The sequence below is a fragment of the Chelonia mydas genome, chromosome 7 (assembly GCF_015237465.2).
Source record: "Chelonia mydas isolate rCheMyd1 chromosome 7, rCheMyd1.pri.v2, whole genome shotgun sequence".
Taxonomy (NCBI): domain Eukaryota; kingdom Metazoa; phylum Chordata; order Testudines; family Cheloniidae; genus Chelonia; species Chelonia mydas.
In genome coordinates, this window is record NC_057853.1 from 52,731,030 (window position 1) to 52,749,692 (window position 18,663).

Genomic DNA, 18,663 nt, shown 5'->3' on the forward strand with positions numbered 1-18,663 from the left:
TGTAGCTCACGAAAGCTTATGCTCAAATAAATTTGTTAGTCTCTAAGGTGCCACAAGTCCTCCTTTTCTTTTTGCGGATACAGACTAATACGGCTGCTACTCTGAAAACAGCCCTAGGAATATACCCCATCTTTTCTTTCTTTCATTACGCTGCCCGTTCCTCTAATTTATCACATTTCATCAGCAGGAGGGTGGGAAAGGAAAGCAGTTAAGAAGAAAGAGAAAGTAAGGGATGAAAGAAAAATTGGTGAAGGCAGCAAGTGAGGAAGACAGGAGGGGAGAAGTGATTGAGCAGAGAAGGAGAGCATGGAGGTAGGGCAGGGAGGAGAATCAGGAGAATTTTCCTTTTACAGGCCCATGGAGATGAAAGGACCAAGTGACTGCTGGATGTGTCACTGTGGATTTCGGCAGGGCTTTGGGAACAGAATGCAAGTGGGGGGTAGGAGGGAGTCAGATGTGGATTGGCAGCATCTGTCCTTCAGTGTGAACTATATTTAGATAGCGGTATGTGTGGGGTGACACAAGCTGGAGCACTAATAATGGAGATGTCCTGATTAAAACGCAGCAGTTTCGTGTCTAAACTGATCACGGCCAAGGGCCCTTCTCGAAGCCTTTCACCCAAGCTCCCTGCAACACTGCACCTCCAATCCAACACTGCACAGCCCTGGTTAAAAAGAGCTTGTGCCTAAGCCGTGGGTGGAGGAGAGCTGGAAAGCTAATTAAGCCATTAGGCAGAGCCTACAAAGAGGTACAGGAAGTTAGTAAGAGGGAGAGAGTAGGGTTGTTAACTTTGTAATATTTAAAAACCAGACACTCCAGCATAGGGTGACCATATTTCCCAAAGGGAAAAGAGGACACTGCGTGGGGCTAGCCTGAGCCTCCCTGCCACCCTCTCCCCGTGCAGGGCTGGCCTGAACCACTCGCCCGAGCCCTTTTCCTGGCCCAAGCCACACGTCTGAGCCTTCCCCCCCCACCTCCTCGCGTAGGGCTGGCATTGCTGCTTGCTCGAGCCCTGCCTGCCCCCCGCACGAGGCTGGCATCACTGGTCCTCATCCTCCTGCACATTCCTCCACACCCCACTTTTTTGACAAAAGTGGCCATTTGTCCCAATTGCTCTTATCAACTGACCAAGTTAGCAAAAACAAATAAGACAAATGCCCACTTTTGCCCCCCCCCTCAAAAAAAATCAGGACAGGGCTTAAAAAAGGGACTGTCCCAGCCAAAACTGGATGTACGGTCACCCTACTCCATCAGGAGTGTTGGAATCTACCTGGCCCTGCCCCTGCCTCCCAAAGCCCTGCCCTGCCTCTTCCTCCAAGGCTCCACCCTGCCTCACCTCTTCCCCAAAGCCCCGCCCCCATTTGCTTCTCTTCACCCCGGCCCCCATTGCTTGCCACTTTCCCCCTCTACTCCCACCCATGCCTGGGTTGGAAGGGACTCACCTGTGGAGCTGGGCTGGGAGCTGGGGGCTAGCGTGGTTCATAACCTGGCGCCTCCCCCTACCCCGTGTTGACTGGACGTTGGGTGTCTGGCATAGGCACTGACTCCATGGGTGCTCCAGGGTTGGAGCACCCACGGAAAAAAATTAGCGGGTGCTTAGCACCCACAGGTAGCCAGTTCTCTCTCTCCCGCCCAGCACCTCCTGCCCGCCAGTAGCCCCACCGATCAATTCCTCCCACTCCCTCCCAGCGCCTCCTGCCTGCCGTGATCAGCTGTTTTGCAGTGTGCAGGAGGCACTGGGGTGGGGGGAGGAGGAGGAGCGGGGATGAGGCATGCCGGAAGGGGCAGAGCAAAGGCGGGGAGAGATGGGGTGGGGCTTCGGGGAAGGAGTGGAGTGGGGGTGGGACCTGGGGCTGAGCGGGGGTTGAGCACTCCCAGGAAAAAGAGGAAGCCAGTGGTTGTGGTGTCTGGTCAGTAGATCTGGACACTTTCCAGTTGAAAACTGGGCATCTGGCAACCTCAGGACCTAAGACTGTAAGAATACGGCTGTATATTGTACAAGGGTGATGTGAACCGACATTATAAATAAACTGCACTGGATGTTTTACCAGCACAAGGGTCTCTAAGCAGTTTGTGGACTTGAGCAGAGGCAGGAGCGAGTGGGTCCTGCCACAAGGTGGTTGTGTTAAATTTCAGTGAACATACGTTGGTTTAAATTGAAGTATTCCCCTACAGCACTGGAAACACAAAAAGCCTTGTGTTAGAGCAGGCGAACCAGGGAGTGAAACTGACCAGCCTGCTTTCAGTAGCCAAGATGAGGGATAGCAAAAAATAAAACAAGGCGCATCAATGGTGAAAAGTGAACTACATTTGTAAAGTTATTTCCAAGTTAGTAATGGAAGGTCTTATTAGCGACATGAGCAAGGGAATTTTTGTGATATACAGGGCCTGACTCTGATCTCACATACACCCCTGATTTCTACTGGTTGGCAGCACGGTAGGAGAATCAGTCCCATTGTTTTTATTTAGTCTGACAGTCCATTCAAACAGAAAGCAGCAGGCATAGGCCACTCTGAGAAGACAGTATGGATGGCTGATATTACCAGAATCTCTGGTCTTCTAAGCCAAAAGCTCAGCTCAAGCCTGGAAGCTGAAAACAGATCTGTACACGGAGCTAACCTCAGAGGATCGAAAGAAAGCTCTGAAGATAAAGGTTTTCGATTACTTCACTGGGGAGAGAAGATGAGAACTGAGTGAGATACAGCAACGTTGCCAAGCAAGAATGCCATTTACACTAGAATAGCTACTGAAGGCATTAGATAAGTACTTGACCCGAAACAGAACGAAGCAGCAAGATATCAGGTTTTTATATGAAGGCTGGAGTCAAATGCATATGTCAGCAAGCTGAGAGCCCCAGCTTTTGCAATACAAACGATTCATTGAGCAGAAACCAGATCATGTGTGGCATTCCCAAGATCCACTTGCAGGCCAGATTCTGCTCCCATTGACATCAGTGGAGGCGGGATCAAACCCTCAGAGGACTATTGCTCAGAGAAGCAGATCTAGCCCCAGATAAATGCCTCTTCATAGGGAGCAGGACTTTGCTGCTGTGGAAAGAGAAGGTGAGGGAAACTTGAACCTGAGATGGACAGAGCACAGTGAGAACAGGAATATGAGAGATCTAGAATGCCATGAGAAGGGGTGGGGAAAATGCCCAATCGATGGGCAAGCAGTGTGGGACACAGAACCACTCTGAGTCAGTGCCACATTTACAGCAAGAAGACGAAGGCTGGAGGAACTCAATGGCTCGAGGGACTGGTAGCAGTTTCATATAACAGACTTTCACCTGTCAGTTGCTGGTTGGAATGCAGCTCTGGGGTCTGATTGCGCCTTGTGTTACTACAGTTTTTATGCCAGTGTAACTGCACTGAACACATTGGAGTTACCGTGGTGTAAAAGTGGAGTAATAAGGCCCATGACAAGAGGGGCCAAAAGTTGTTGGCCTTTGATTGGTGACCTACATGGAAAGTGTCTGGTGGTTTCAGCCCAGGGCCTGAGGACTGCAGAAACAGGCACCAGAATTGTCATTTATGATTCTTCTTTCTGGCAGCAGAGGGGCCAAAGCCGGAATGGTCGTTAAGCTTAAATTACTCTCTGGGTGATTCCTCCGGGGGCAGAGTGATAAAGCATTGTGAGACACATCACATTGCCACATGCCACACGTATTCTGGGGATAAACTGGTAACCTCAGTCTCCAGAGCTGTCAATATGTAATGTTTTGCCAGCACTAAATTAACACAACATGTTATAAATAGCACAGGCTGGTGCAGTGCAGGGAAAGGCAGAAGAGCACAGGGTGGATTACACCAAACACAATAAAATCATGCCTGTGTGCCCAAAGCCAGCCCAGGGACCCAGACAATACCTGCACTTCCCAAGAATGCCATGAGAATGCTTCGCTGTTCAACTACTAGCTTGGTGCCCCAGTTTTTAATATAACACCAGGAACGACAAGGAGAGGAAAAACTAGTCTGCAGAAATGGCACCAAGTGCTGGTGCCACATAGTAAAAGCATTCTGCAGCAAATAGGTAAATGCAAGCTTAAAATCACAATCCTTGCAAACAAAATTGCTTTCAGCTGGCATCCACCAGCAACACAGGCAGCGGCACGGATCACAGTTTACCACCACAATACTTTTAGTCTGAGAGACAATGAGGGCCGAGAACAAAACATCTCTACCAATCATACTCGTAGAATATGAAGATGTGATCCCAGGAGATGAACACAGGTGTGGTAAAATCACCTTGCAAATTGAGGAACCCATCAAAAACTCTTTCCCAGATGTGGGCGATAAGGCAAAGGCAACATCCATCTCTAGTACTCAGGATGGCTCCTGGTACACAGAGCTGGCAGGAACCTTCAGGTGCCTCATGACCTTTTGGCTGGCAGCATTAGGTATGGATTCATGGAGGAAATCAAATCAGCCTTTGGGGGCTTCAACTACAATTGCTGACAGCTATCCACTAAAGGGACTTCTGGGCCTCCTAGGGGATAGTAGCATCTACCTGGCTGTGAGTGGACAGGCTATAAGGGATGGAGCCATTGGAGACTGCTTCAGCACAAAGCTGGGATAGTTCTTAGACAGTGGGCAAAAAACTAAGAAGTAACAGTCAGCATGGATTCTACAGGGAGGGGAATGGGATTCAAAACGGAAGAGTTTGAGAAAGAGACCTGGAAGTGGAATTATCCCTGAGGGCAAATTGTGAGGAGCTAACTAGGTGAATTAGTGGGAGTTACTGAGCAGCTGTATCATGACACTGAATACATATTTATATGATTTAAGAACTGGTCCTGATTTCACAGCAAAACTAACACAAAGAGCATGGAACAGTCTCTCTCCGATTTTGCATATCCTTGTCCAGCCATCCCTCTAATCTTTTTATTCCATTTTGAGATGGTGTGTCCATGTGTGTGCTCTTTCCTTGCCATTAATCCTGAGCACTGGTGATGCCCAGGGAATCGAGAGCTGGACCATCAGTTGAGGTAAATTGGTTATGCAGATTTGCACCAGCTGTGGATCTGGTTCTCCGTGTACAGTTCACCTTCTGCCCTGAGCCTGACAATCCTAACTCTTCACCTCATCTGGGAGGAACGGAGCTATTCCAGGAGTCTCCTGCAAAGCCATTCTGTTCCTAAAGCTCAGCAGCAGGGCTGATCCTACCCGGTGTTACCCTCATGCTGGGTGCCTAGCTTGTGGTGCTCTCAAGCTCAAGATGCCTGTGTGACCACACACCCTGCGTGGCTGTCTGAGCTTTCTGTAGATACACCATGAACTGAGTTCCACAAGCCTGCTTCCTAAATACCTTCTGAGTGGTGGCCACAGCACCTGCCTAACTGCTGAAAAGCCATAAAACAAGTTCAGGAGCACTCTGAAAGCTGGTAAGGGCAACTGGGCCCTTTCCACTGTGCAGCCTGGATGTATTGGGCACGTCGAGGCCAGAGCTTCTGGCCTCTATCTATTATACTGCCAGCAACATTGTTTCTGTGCCACAGTGTGTTAGGGCAGCTCCCACTGGCCGCGGTTCGCCACTCCAGGCCAATGGGAGCTGCGGGAAGGGCAGCCAGCATGTCCTTTGGCCCCCGCCGCCTCCCGCAGCCCCCATTGGCCTGGAGCGGCAAACTGCGGCCAGTGGGAGCCGCGATCTGCCGAACCTGCGGACGCGGCAGGTAAACAAACCAGTCCGGCCCGACAGAGGCTTTCCCTGAACAAGCGGCGGACCGGCTTTGAGAACCACTGTGTTAGGGCATCCATCTGTTTAGCTCATTAATAAAATCGGTTGCCTCTTTAGCTTGACTTTTGGTGCAGCTTTCCCAGCTGTATGTTAAAACATTTACCCTTTTCTACTGTGGGTTTCCCAGGCATTATTGAATTCCAACATGTTTCCTTTAACTCGCTCTTCATTCCTGCCACGTTTGAGAGTTGTGATGCTGCCCTTCCTCCACGTCAGGGCCATACCTTACGTATGGCTTTACCATACAGGCATTGCAGCTGATTGCCTATGTGGAGCAAAATAGTCACTAAGTGTCTCTGTGCTTGGCTGTGAGCTGCTAGGCGCAGATATCTGCCAGTTAACCTATGGTACGAGTCAACCCTAAAGCTGGCCCTGTCACAATTTAATATTGGTGCTTCAGACCGGCTGATAGTACTAGGGTCACTGGATCCTGGGCACAGTTGAGTAGAGGGAGCCATGTGCATCTCCCTGATCCTGAGACCAGCCTGGTTGCCCCTTGGTATAGTTTAGAGCAGTTTCAGGGCTGCTTTAAATTACATCAGACTGCCTATGGTCCCCAGGGACTGATTGCCAGAGTGCAGCTCACTCTGAACATGTCCCTTAAACCAGCTGTGGAAGATGGGGTGGCATAGAAGCCAGCTATGCCAGTTCTGCATCAGCTAGGCCCAGCATGGGGAGCCAGCTGCTCTCTCCCCCTTTGTGCTGCCTGGAGTGGGGCTCACAACTGAGCCCTTCATGTAGCCACGAGGTTTAAAACACCTACTCAAGCTATGTATTCTCCTTGTAAGATGACTTGGTCTCTGTATGGAGAAGCAGCTTCAAATCCCACTTGTAACCTGTTTCTTTATTCAGTTGAGGCAAACTCAGTGACTGCATGTTGGAAAGAACAGTTTACAACATGTGTACCCACTGATGAGTTCTAAATTAGTTGCAGCTTTAAAGAAAGTTCTTGGCATCACCGAGAACAGCTCAACAAAAATATTGGCTCAAGGTACAGCAATGGTAGAACAAACAAACAAACAATAAAAAAAAAAAAAAGATTGTATGATGTATTAGGAAAGGGACAGAGAATAATAAGAAAAGTATTCTAATGCCATTAATACATGTCTGATACAGCCTGCGTTCAGTTTTCTACATCTTGTCTCAAGTCACAGTAGATATGAAAAAAGTCCAGGGAACAGCAATAAAAATGATTAAACATATCAAGGGCTTCCACATGCAGAGGACATTAAAAAAAACTAGGATGTTTACTTGACAAAGCAGAAGATTAAGAGGAACTATGAGAATGGTGCTTCTATGATATAAAATAATGAGTAGTGCAGTGCAAGTCAGCCAGGCACACCAATTTACCTTGCCTTATAAAGCAAGAGCAAAGGGCTACTCAAGTTAAACAGGAACTGGCGACAAGGAAATACTACTGTGACAGGTTGAGGTCACAGAGACCCCCTTGGAACTGCCACCTGAGGTGCTGACACTACCTCTGAACGCATTTTCCTGGCCAGCTTGGGACTTCAGTACCCTGTCTTGTTGAGCCAGACATGCTAGCCTGCTGCAACACAGACCCAGGTCTGAACCACGTCCCGCAAAAGCTGCAGATTAACTGAAAACAGAATAAGAAGTGCTCCTGTCTCTAGCACCCAGACACCCAGCTCCCCTTGGGATCCAAACCCCCAATAAATCCATTTTACTCTGTTTAAAGCTTATACAAGGTAAACTCATAAATTGTCTTCCCTCTATAACATGGATAGAGATATGCACAGCTGTTTGCTCCTCCAGGTATTACTTACTCTGGGTTAATTAATAAACAAAAGTGATTATATTAAATATAAAAAGAAGGATTTAAGTGGCTCCAAGTAATAACAGGCGGAACAAAGTAAGTTACCAAGCAAAAGAAAACAACCACACACAAGTCTATACAGTAGGAAACTAAATGCATTGTAATCTCACCCTCAGTGATGTTCCAATAAGCTTCTTTCACAGACTAGACTCCTTTCTAGGCCCAATCCTTTCCCCTGGTACAGTCCTTGTTCCAGCTCAGGTGGTAGCAAGGGGATTTCTCATGACCACAGCCCCCTTTGTTCTGTTCCACCCCCTTTTATAGCTTTGGCACAAGGTGGGAATCTTTTGTCTTTCTGGGTCTCCACTCCTCCTTCTAAATGGAAAAACACCAGGTTTAAGATGGATTCCAGTATCAGGTGACATGGTCACATGTCCTGTGAGACCCCCAAGCCTTCATTTTTTCTGGCCTGACTCACAGGAAGGTTTGCAAGTAAACAGAGCCATCTACAATCAATTGTCCTGGTTAATGGGAACCATCAAGATTCGAAACCACCATTAATGGCCCACACTTTGCATAATTAGAATAGGACCTCAGAGTTATATTTCATATTTCTAGTTTCAGATACAAGAATGGTACATTCATACAAATAGGATGAACGCACTCAGCAGATTATAAGCGACATAATGATACCTTACAAGAGACCTTTTCCATGAAGCATATTCCAGTTACATTATATTCACACTTATTAGCGTATTTTTATAAAATCATATGGAGTGCAACGTCACACCGTCCTCCTGAACTTACTGCCAGAGATGTGGACACTCTCCAGGGTGGAGGCAGTATACCTAAATTCCTCTTTGGGCTCCCCTCTGGGGCAGACACTCCTGTGTCCCCCAAAAGGGAAGGTGACTCTGATCCAACTGTGGGCTCACAGCTACTAGCTTTGACAGACCCTTTAATGGCCAGCAAAATCCCGCCCCCACTTTCACTCAGGTTGGGCATACTTCCAGCTACAGAGTCCTTGCGGTCTGTTCCTACTGCAGCTGTTCCCAGGACCCCAACTTCCACCTCCAGGATACAGATCTCTGTGCACCTCCATGACAGCCTGTTCATGCGTCTGGGTCTCAATTTGTGCTTTTCTCTGGGCCTCAGTTGCTTTGTCTTTTAAGTCCTGGGTTTGCTGGTGGGCAGCCTTTTCTTTTTCCAGGGCAGCGTTTTCCCGGGCAAATTGCGCATCAATTTCCATTTGTCTTCCCTTGAGACTGTCACTTGATGGGCTGGGACCCCCTCAGAACCCCCTCCTGCCAGAACAGGCACCCCTCCACTCCTGTCTTGCTGAGTTAGACACTCCAGTCAGCTTCAGCACAGACCCAGAGGTTGGGCTACACCCCACTGTAGTTCACTGAAACTGAGATCCATTTAGCTTAGGGGCTTCTTAGTTAACAGAGACTTTCCCAGTGGCCCGTGTTCAGCCTTTCTGGGCAATCTGCAACCTGTGCAGTTCTAGCACCTTCTGATCTTCACTCTTACTTATTTTGCTTACTTTTTTGTCCCTATTTCCCTTACTCAAAATAAGCAAACTGAAAATAACAAACCGGTAACCTGTCTCCAGCCAGCACACTTAAAACTCACTTAAAATCACTACCAGCATTTCAAAGCAATCAGCTGTGCACAGACCCTGCTCGCTGTGCCACTGTGACAGGTTGGGTCACAGAGACCCAGTGCTAAGACTACCTCTGAGCCCATTTTCCTGGCCAGTTTGGGACTTCAGTACCCTGTCTTGTTGAGCCAGACACACTAGCCTGCTGCAAACACAGACCCAGATCTGAACCATGTCCCCCAAAAGCTGCAGACTTAACTGAAAACAGTGTAAGAAGTGCTCCTGTCTCTAGCACCCAGACACCCAGCTCCCAATGGGATCCAAACCCCCAATAAATCCGTTTTACTCTGTATAAAGCTTATACAGGGTAAACTCATAAATTATCCGCCCTCTATAACACTGATAGAGAGATATGCACAGCTGTTTGCTCCCCCATGTATTAATTACTTACTCTGGGTTAATTAATAAACAAAAGTGATTTTATTAAGTATAACAAGTAGGATTTAAGTGGTTCCAAGTAATAACGGACAGAACACTGCTATGGGTACCCCCGTGGCCCCACAGTATGCCAACATTTTTATGGCTGACTTAGAACAACGCTTCCTCAGCTCTTGTCCCCTAATGCCCCTACTTTACTTGCGCTACATTGATGACATCTTCATCATCTGGACCCATGGGAAAGAGGCCCTTGAGGAATTCCACCATTTCAACAATTTCCATCCCAACATCAACCTCAGCCTGGACCAGTCCACATGTGAGATCCACTTCCTGGACACTACAGTGCAAATAAGCGATGGTCACATAAACACCACCCTATACCGGAAACCTACTGACCGCTATACTTATCTACATGCTTCCAGCTTTCATCCAGACAATATCACACGATCCATTATCTACAGCCAAGCTCTAAGATACAACTGCATTTGCTCCAATCCCTCAGACAGAGAGAAACAGGATCTCTATCAAGTGTTCTTAAAACTACAATACCCACCTGGTGCAGTGAAGAAACAGATTGACAGAGTCAGAAGGGTACCCAGAAGTCACCTACTACAGGACAGACCCAACAAAGAAAGTAATGGAACGCCACTAGCCGTCACCTTCAGTCCCCAACTAAAACCTCTCCAGCGCATCATCAAGAATCTACAACCTATCCTGAAGGACGATCCCTCACTCTCATAGATCTTGGGACACAGGCCAGTCCTTGCGACACAGGCCAGTCCTTGCTTACAGACAGCCCCCCAACCTGAAGCAAATACTCACCAGCAACTACACACCACAACAAAAACACTAACCCAGGAACCTATCCCTACAACAAACCCCATTGCCAACTCTGTCCACATATCTATTCAGGGGACACCATCATAGGACCTAACCACATCAGCCACACCATCAGGGGCTCATGCACCTGCACATCTACCAATGTGATATATGCCATCGTGTGCCAGCAATGCCCCTCTGCCATGTACACAAAAGAATAAATGGACACAAATCAGAGGTCAAGAATTATAACATTCAAAAACCAGAAGGAGGACATTTCAGTCTCCCTAGACACTCAATAACAGATTTAAAAGTGGCAATTCTTCAACAAAAACCTTCAAAAACAGACTCCAACGAGAAACTTTAGAACTGGAATTAATTTGCAAACTGGATACCATCAAATTAGGCCTGAATAAAGACTGGGAGTGGATGGGTCACTACAAAAACTAAAAATTAATTTCCCCATGCTGATTTCCCCCTACTGTTACTCATACCTTCTTGTCAACTGTTTGAAATGGGCCACCCTGATTACCACTACAAAAGTGATTTTTCCTCCTGTTGATAATAGTGTAAGCAGAGTCAGGATGACGCTGACATCTGGTGGTGAGTTGTGGCGGGTTGTGGAAAAGAACTTCAGGGGCTGATCTCATTTGCATAGGCACACCCACCCAGCCTAGATGGTCACTTTGGCTGCTGTGGGATCCCCAGTTTCTCTGTTATTGGGGCAGGAAGAATAAAGTGTTATTATCCTAATTATGTGAATCAATATGTATTATTATCCTAATTATGTGAATCAATTATGTGGACAGTGGAACTGTACTTGGCTTTTAGTTATGATGGAGGGACTCACCATCAACTAAGTAGCATTCGCTAGGCAAGGGACATGGGTTCCAAAACTCAGTGACTAGAGAGAGGTTGGGGATAAGCCTTTATACTTTGTGGTATGGGTCCCTTCTGAGGGCCCTAAATGCTAACTGCATCGCCTTTCTCCACTGTGTAATAGTAGAGCTAATTTTGATTCTACTAGGAGTCTGGTTATAGATTGCAGAGCTGAATTCACTTTGGGCTAATGGTACACCAGCACTGGGGCTTCTCTACTATGAGCTGAAATCACTGAGCACTGTGTTAAGTAGTAGGGGGCCTGAAGATATATTGGTGAGCAGCTTGCTTGATGGCTACTGGGGAGGAGCAGCTGGTGGAGAGGAGCGGCTGGTGGTGAAAGCTGTAGTAGAAACTCATGGAGAGGTGGGGCAGTCAGCTGTCAGAGCATGTAAGGCGCCCCTTTACTCCTCCCCCCCATTTCCACATAGACTGGTGGGGGCGGGGGGTTTAAAACTCTGCAGATGAACTTTTGAACTCTGGACTCACCAAGGACAGAGACTGAGACTTTTGGGTTGCTGGACTTTGGGGTTGTTGGACTTTTGGGACTTTGGGTGACTTTTGGGTTGCTGGACTCAAGAACCAAAGGGAAAGGACACGACTCACTTTGCTTAGGGTGGGTTTTTGTTCATGGGTTGTGTTATGAATCCTGTTGGTGGTGTTTCCCCAACATAAGGCCACATTGTTTCTCTCTGTTATTAAAAGGCTTTTGCTACACTCAGACTCTGTGCTTGAGAGGGGAAGTATTGCCTGTTAGAGGCGCCCGGGGGGGGAGTGGGTGATATATATTTGTCCCAGGTCACTGGATGGGGGCTCGAGCCGGTTTTGCATTGTGTTATTGGAACGGAACTGCTAGATACTGAACCTGGCCCTTGTTGCTGCCAACTCTGACGGGCAGAAGGGTTACAATAGCCTACTTCCACTTGAATTGAATTGTCTCGTTAGAACTGACCCCCCACTTGGAAAGGCATCTTTTCATGTACTGTGTATATATATTCTGCCTACTGTATTTTCCACTCCATGCATCTGATGAAGTGAGTTTTAGCCCACGAAGACTTATGCCCAAATAAATTTGTTAGTCTCTAAGGTGCCAAAAGTACTCCTTGTTGTTTTTTTTTAAACAGAAAAAAGAAAGTTATCAAGCAAAATAACATAAAACACCCAAGTCTAAGCCTAATACAGTAGGAAACTGAATACAGACAAAATCTCACCCTCAGAGATGTTTCAGTAAGCTTCTTTCACAGATTAGACTCCTTTCTAGTCTGGGCCCAATCCTTTCCCCTGGTACAGTCCTTTTTCCAGCTCAGGTGGTAGCTAGGGGATTTATCATGACTGCCACCTCCTTTGTTTTGTTCCACCCCCTTATATACCTTTGGCATAAGGTGGGAATCTTTTGTCTTTCTGGGTCCCCACCCCTCCTTCTAAATGGAAAAGCAGCAGGTTTAAGATGGATTCCAGTACCAGGTGATATGGTCACATGTCCTGTGAGACCCCCCCCAAGCCTTCATTTTTTCTGGCCTGACTCACAGGAAGGCTTCCAAGAAAACAGCGCCATCTACAGTCAATTGTCCTGGTTAATGGGAGCCATCAAGATTCCAAACCACTGTTAATCGCCCACACTTTGCATAATTACAGTAGGACCTCAGAATATTTGATATTTCTAGTTTCAGATACAAGAATGATACATTTGTACAAATAGGATGAATACGCTCAGTAGATTATAAGCTTTGTAATAAGAAAAGTAGTACTTGTGGCATCTTAGAGACTAACACATTTATTTTAGCATAAGCTTTCGTGAGCTACAGCTGTTAGTCTCTAAGGTGCCACAAGTACTCCTTTTCTTTTTGCGGATACAGACTAACACGGCTGCTACTCTGAAACTTTGTAATGATACCTTACAAGAGACTTTTTGCATGAAGCATATTCCAGTTACATTATATTCACACTTATTAGCATATTTTCATAAAATCATATGGAGTGCAACATCACAACTACTTATGCAATGTTTAATTAATGTGTGGAACCTCTTGCTGCATGATATTAATGGGACAAATACTATAACTAAATAAGGTTTTAGTCAGACAAGTAAAGAATTAGATGTTCATAATAATCAGTTGTTTATAGTTAGGGTATAGTTAAAAGGACTATCAATTCTCATACCTCAGGGCATAAGCTGATCACCAACTGAGATGAGAGAGTTTTTCTCCATAGTACGCTATTAGATAATTAGATGCACTATGGCCATTTTAAACCTTCCTATAAAGCATCCAACATTGGCCACTGCAAGAAACTGGATATAAGATTGAACTGACAATCAGCCTGACCCGGTATGGCAATTCCTATGTGCCTGTGTAACCTCCATTCATTTATCATGCTTGGCTCATTTCCACTTATTAGGCCCAGATTTGTCTCTGACCTAGTTGCCACTTCATTACAAAGTGTGTTGGTATATAGAAGCAATCTGATACTATCTCCATGGGTATGAATCCTGCTGTAGGGTTCCTACAATGGTTTTCCTAATCAGTATCTGATCACTGAAATCCCCTATGATCTGGACTTTTTTGTAGGCCTCCCCCTTTATCTGCACAAACATTTCCTAGTATCTACAGCACAGTCATATCCATAACATCTATAGCACCATCTCAAAGTTCTTGTTTTATTCCTGCTTTATCCTTCCTTTCCCCATCCAAACAGTCTCTGCTGTGTGAGCCACAACGCTAATCATATTTTTTGTATGCTAATACAATGTTTTTCTGCTTTCATCTTGGCACCCCACTTTCTCAGAGACCTCCTTTCTTTGTCAGCTCTGAGTTCACTGACAATTCCTTCCTATCTATCTGTGTTTCTGTGCCACACTCATCACTGCACTATCTGAATGCCATACCATCCAACCTGGGGAGGCCTGACTTCAATGACAGCTCTCTTCCTGACTGCATGTGACAGGCCCAGCTGCATTGATAGTCCCTTCCCAAGTGCCATGCAATTTGGCAACAGAAATAACCCCAGACTCTGCATAGTTTATGGGGATGCCAAAAATCCTATTCTCACAGAACCTCTGGATAGCTAGGCCTACGGGTGTTGGCTTTGTTTCTCCACAGCACACTGAGTTTGTGAGGAAGTTCTCTCTTTGGTGATCATCATCTTTCCCTATTTTAGAGACCTGTGCCTGGGGACCAAGCTAAGCTATTCTATGCCATTTGGCTGAACTTATACAGAACGTGCCCTTCTTCAATGCTCTTCCACAGGGACAGGCTTCCTAAGAAACCAGAAGCTGCTGGTTATAGCACCTTCCTGCCCTTGCTGCTGGTGACACCGCCATGGCATCCTCAAATATCCTTGGGTCAAGGCTAAGGCAGCAGTTGTGAATTAATAAAGCAGAGGGATTTTTTTTTCTAGCTGTCATTCTTCAACACTGCTCAATGATAACTCTGAACAGAGAAAAGAGAACTGCAGATCAGAAAAAATGCAATTCAAGGTTTGTCTTGATTCCTGTTTTATCCTCCCCCCTCCTACCCTCAGTTTCTTGGAACCTGAACCAATAGCTGCTGCTCACATTCAGCTTAGAAAGCAACTATACAGCTTTTGCCAATACAGGAGACCCCCAGTAATTTGCACTGATGGCTGTGAGACCCATTGTGATGGTAGAATTCTGCAGTTCAGTGGACAAATATAGCTAAAGAAAAAGCGTGAACACTGCATCACAAAATGGCTTTTGTTCCTTTCATTTGATCATTGTCAAATAGTTGTAATGATTTTCACACTTCATAATGTGCTGCTGGATGTATTATACAAGTCATGAAGCCTCAGTAATATGAGCTCTCACTCCTGCACTGTTGCTCCTGTTATATCTTTGCTTACAAGTGAGGAGAATTGTGCAGATTATAAAGTGTCCGGATTATCAAGGTTCTGCTGTAGAGAGCAGTGATGGGCATCAGTGGAAGAAAGGAGATCCTTGCCTGCCAGTTGCCTGTCTATTTCCAGCTCAGTAACACCCTCACCCTTCCCTGGGCACTGCCAGACCATCCCACCCAAGATCTCCTTTCAGATCCACAATGTTAATAGAGCATTCCTTAATGACAGTGGGAGATGCCTGACTCTCCTAGCATATCTGGGATCAACTGCATAGCCTTGCTCTGGACAATTAACATCCTCCAGTCCTACCTTTGACACCTGAAGGGGTCTTTTCTGCTCAGAGCCCCCCTGCAGCCTGAAGCCCCAGGGGGCCCCTCCAGATAGCGTGACCAGCACCTCCTCTTCAGCTCCCATGACTTCAGCACTTTTGGTTTCTTTCCTTCTCTGATAACCTCTTCCACTCTTCAAAGCAAAACCTCAGCTCTTACGGGGTGGTGGCTCCCCCTTCCATCTCCACAAATGGAATCCACCGCCTCTGGAGTCCCCCGAAAAGCCCTCTCCTCACTTTCTCCCTCAAGCTCAGACACACGAGAGGAAAGTTCAGACCGATAAGCTCAGCCCTCCCTGCTCTTCTGCACTCTCAGCTGCTGTGCTGCCTATGATTAGGTATTTGATTCTGCTTTTGGTAAGGGGCCAGAGTTGTCCCTCACATGTGTCACGTCAATCTCACCCTCTCTGCCCCTCCACATGTACCATGGATCTCTCACCGTTGTGTGGCTGAAAATAGCTCACCTCCTGTCTGTCTCTAGAGCTTTGTCTCACGCCCTTAAAGCTGGAAGGATTTCATTTAAGCATTTCAGTTAAAATGAATATATCTACCTCTCACTCCCACAAGAACTCCTGGGTTCACACAGCACTCAGGAGTCATTAAAATGACAGCTGGAGGAAGAGATATGACACTAGATCAATTTCCTCACAGCAGGCTCAGTTGTAGCGCCTGGCTCAGGGAATTTGAATAAGATCACTTTTGGAGAAACACTTTCTCCTTATATCTGTGAACCCTGGCAGGATCTCCTCTTACTGTACATTCCCCAACAGCCAGAGCGTTCTCCCCACAGCCAGCCACGCCTACTACTCCTGCTCTTAAATGGTATGACTACACTACATATAATTGTCCGCATATATGGGGTTCTAATTCTCCTCTCTGTGGCTTCTGGGGAATACCCTAGAGGTGGGGGGGGGGGGGGGTGGGTTCCTGATTGGCATGGAGCTGACAGAATGGCTCTGTGACACCTTTCCTTGCAGCCTCCATTGTGGGGATATGACACCCATGGCTGGCCCATGAGAGCTGACTTGGGCTGTTGAATTGCAGTGCAGGTGTTAGGGCTTGGCCTCCCCCCTTGCAAGGTCCTAGAGTCCAGGCTGCAGAGCCCAAACAGTTACACTGCAACTAAACAGCCCTTTAGCCTGAGCCCTGTGAGCCCGTCAGCTGGCATGGGCCAGCTGTGAGTTTTTAATTGCAGTGTAGATCTATGCCCAGAGTCCCAATCATAAATAAGAACAACGCTGAGGCTACTCTGACTTCCACCGGGGACCAAATGGGTTCCCAGACAGCTCCGGAATAAGCCTACAAGGGAGGCTAGGGGCTTCTGAAAACACAGGAAATGCAGAGTCTGTATGGCGTTTTTTTCAGAATACAGAGGTTTCTGAGCACACAACAGTTAGCAGCCCAATGGGGATGTTTTCTCTAAAGGGATTACTGAACCATTGATGTGGCTACAAGCACTTATGGAGTCTGATTTGGCAAGGTGTGAGCACCCTCAACTCCTAATTGGGATTTTTCTCCCATTCTTATAAAAGCTACCTCTTAATCTCATATCTACTTGCCAGAGCCTTCTGTTGCCGTTTTCCAGTCTCTCCCTTTCCTATACTTTACAGCTACACATAGCTATGAGAATGCAGGGGACCTGTGGCCACTCTGAAAGGGACATCACTAGGATATTAAAAAGTGTGTGTGGAGGACAGCATGTTGCCTCCGTTTCTCCTTCCCCTCCCCACAAGTGTTTGCACCCATAAATCAGAATAAGGAGCCAAGTGCAGATGGGATCTTTGTTTTAACACGTGCTGAAATCCTCCCTCTGGCCATAGGTTTCAGGTGGAGTGAAGAGTGCTGATATTTGGATTGACCGATGGAGTCGAGTAGGCTGAAAATGTGCATGTGTGTAGCTTTCCCAAACTGCCAGCAGTATTAGAGAGATATGAAGAATGGGGAAGGAATGAAACGAAGGACATGCCTGAGAGTGCCTGGGAAAACAAACAAGGAGAAATACAATCTATGTCTCTCTCTAGTACCATGTGAATCTCCCCCAGTCCTCCAGCAGGAACTTCTTAATTCTGCAAGATCCTTGGGGCAGAGACCTTGTCTCATCTGTATTCTGGACAGTACTGAGCACATTGTTAGCTCTCAATATATAATAAATAGTAACTGTTTTACAGTTCTGTATGATGGCATTTTGACATGATAGCTTCATATTGCATCACAGCGTGATGAGATTTTGCTAAAACTATCACTTTGTGTCACCTTTTGCTGTGATTTTGCCGTACTGTGTTGCTGTGTGCTGCAACAATGCCAAACTGTGCTGCCATGTAATGACTCTTGTTTGCAATGCAATTACATTTTGATGTGAAATTGGCACAGTGTGTTTTTGTATGATATTTTAACGTGCCACCCACACATTATACTGCCAAAAAATCAGCACACCCTTTTGTTGTTTTGGTGCAATGCCATGTTGTGTTGTGATCATATAATGGGATACACAACAGTTCTTTGGTAAGGTGTATCAGTGCAACAAAAACTTTCATATAATTGAGGCCATAAAAATGAATGCCATGACCATTTTCATGATCATCACAGCCACCTGAGATCATGGCTGCTGTCACTTCATTGGGTGAGCGGCTCCCAGCTGCCCCTGGCCCCATTCAGCTAGCAGCTTATGGCCACCATGACCCCACTGGGACTTGTGTGGCCCATAGGATAAGAGGCTGGTAACTCCGTTGGGCTTGTTGTCCATTGTATGACTGACTGGTGGTGACGCACTGGGCTGTGGCCTATTAACCAGCTGGTGACCCCACCGAGTTAGTTCATGGCCAATTCAGTGAGAGGGTGGTGACCCCACCAGGCTTCTGACCCACTGGGCGAATGAGGCCATTGGCTCTGGGGCTGGTGAACTCATTGAGCTTGTGGTGCAATGGATGAGTAGCTTGCAACTGGATGTGTGACTAATGACATGGTTCTTGTGGCAAATTGATTGAGTGACTGGTGACCCCAGTCAGCTTATGTGGCCCATTTGGTGAGTGACCCCATTGGCCATGTGGCTGGTGACCACAATGGGTGAATGACTACCACTGGGCAAGTGACCCCATTGGCTGTGTGGCTGGTGACCCCATAGGTGCGGTCCAATGAGTGAGCAGCTTGTAGCACCCATGGGTCCCGCCCCAGGAATGGCTGTGTTTGGCTCCATTTCCCTATGACGTTATTGACATGGGCGTTCCCCCAGGAGGC

At 46.8% G+C, this 18,663-nt stretch overlaps 1 protein-coding gene across 1 annotated transcript in view; it reads right to left on the minus strand.

Moving 5' to 3' along the window:
- Positions 1 to 15,737, minus strand: part of SYNPO2L (synaptopodin 2 like) — a 66,918-nt gene extending 51,181 nt beyond the window's left edge. The window contains exon 1 of the mRNA XM_037905634.2: positions 15,411 to 15,737. Coding sequence (XP_037761562.1) covers positions 15,411 to 15,515 — 105 coding nt within the window. The 5' untranslated portion in view covers positions 15,516 to 15,737. The remainder of the gene's footprint in view (positions 1 to 15,410) is intronic.
- Between the last annotated feature and the right edge of the window lie 2,926 nt (positions 15,738 to 18,663).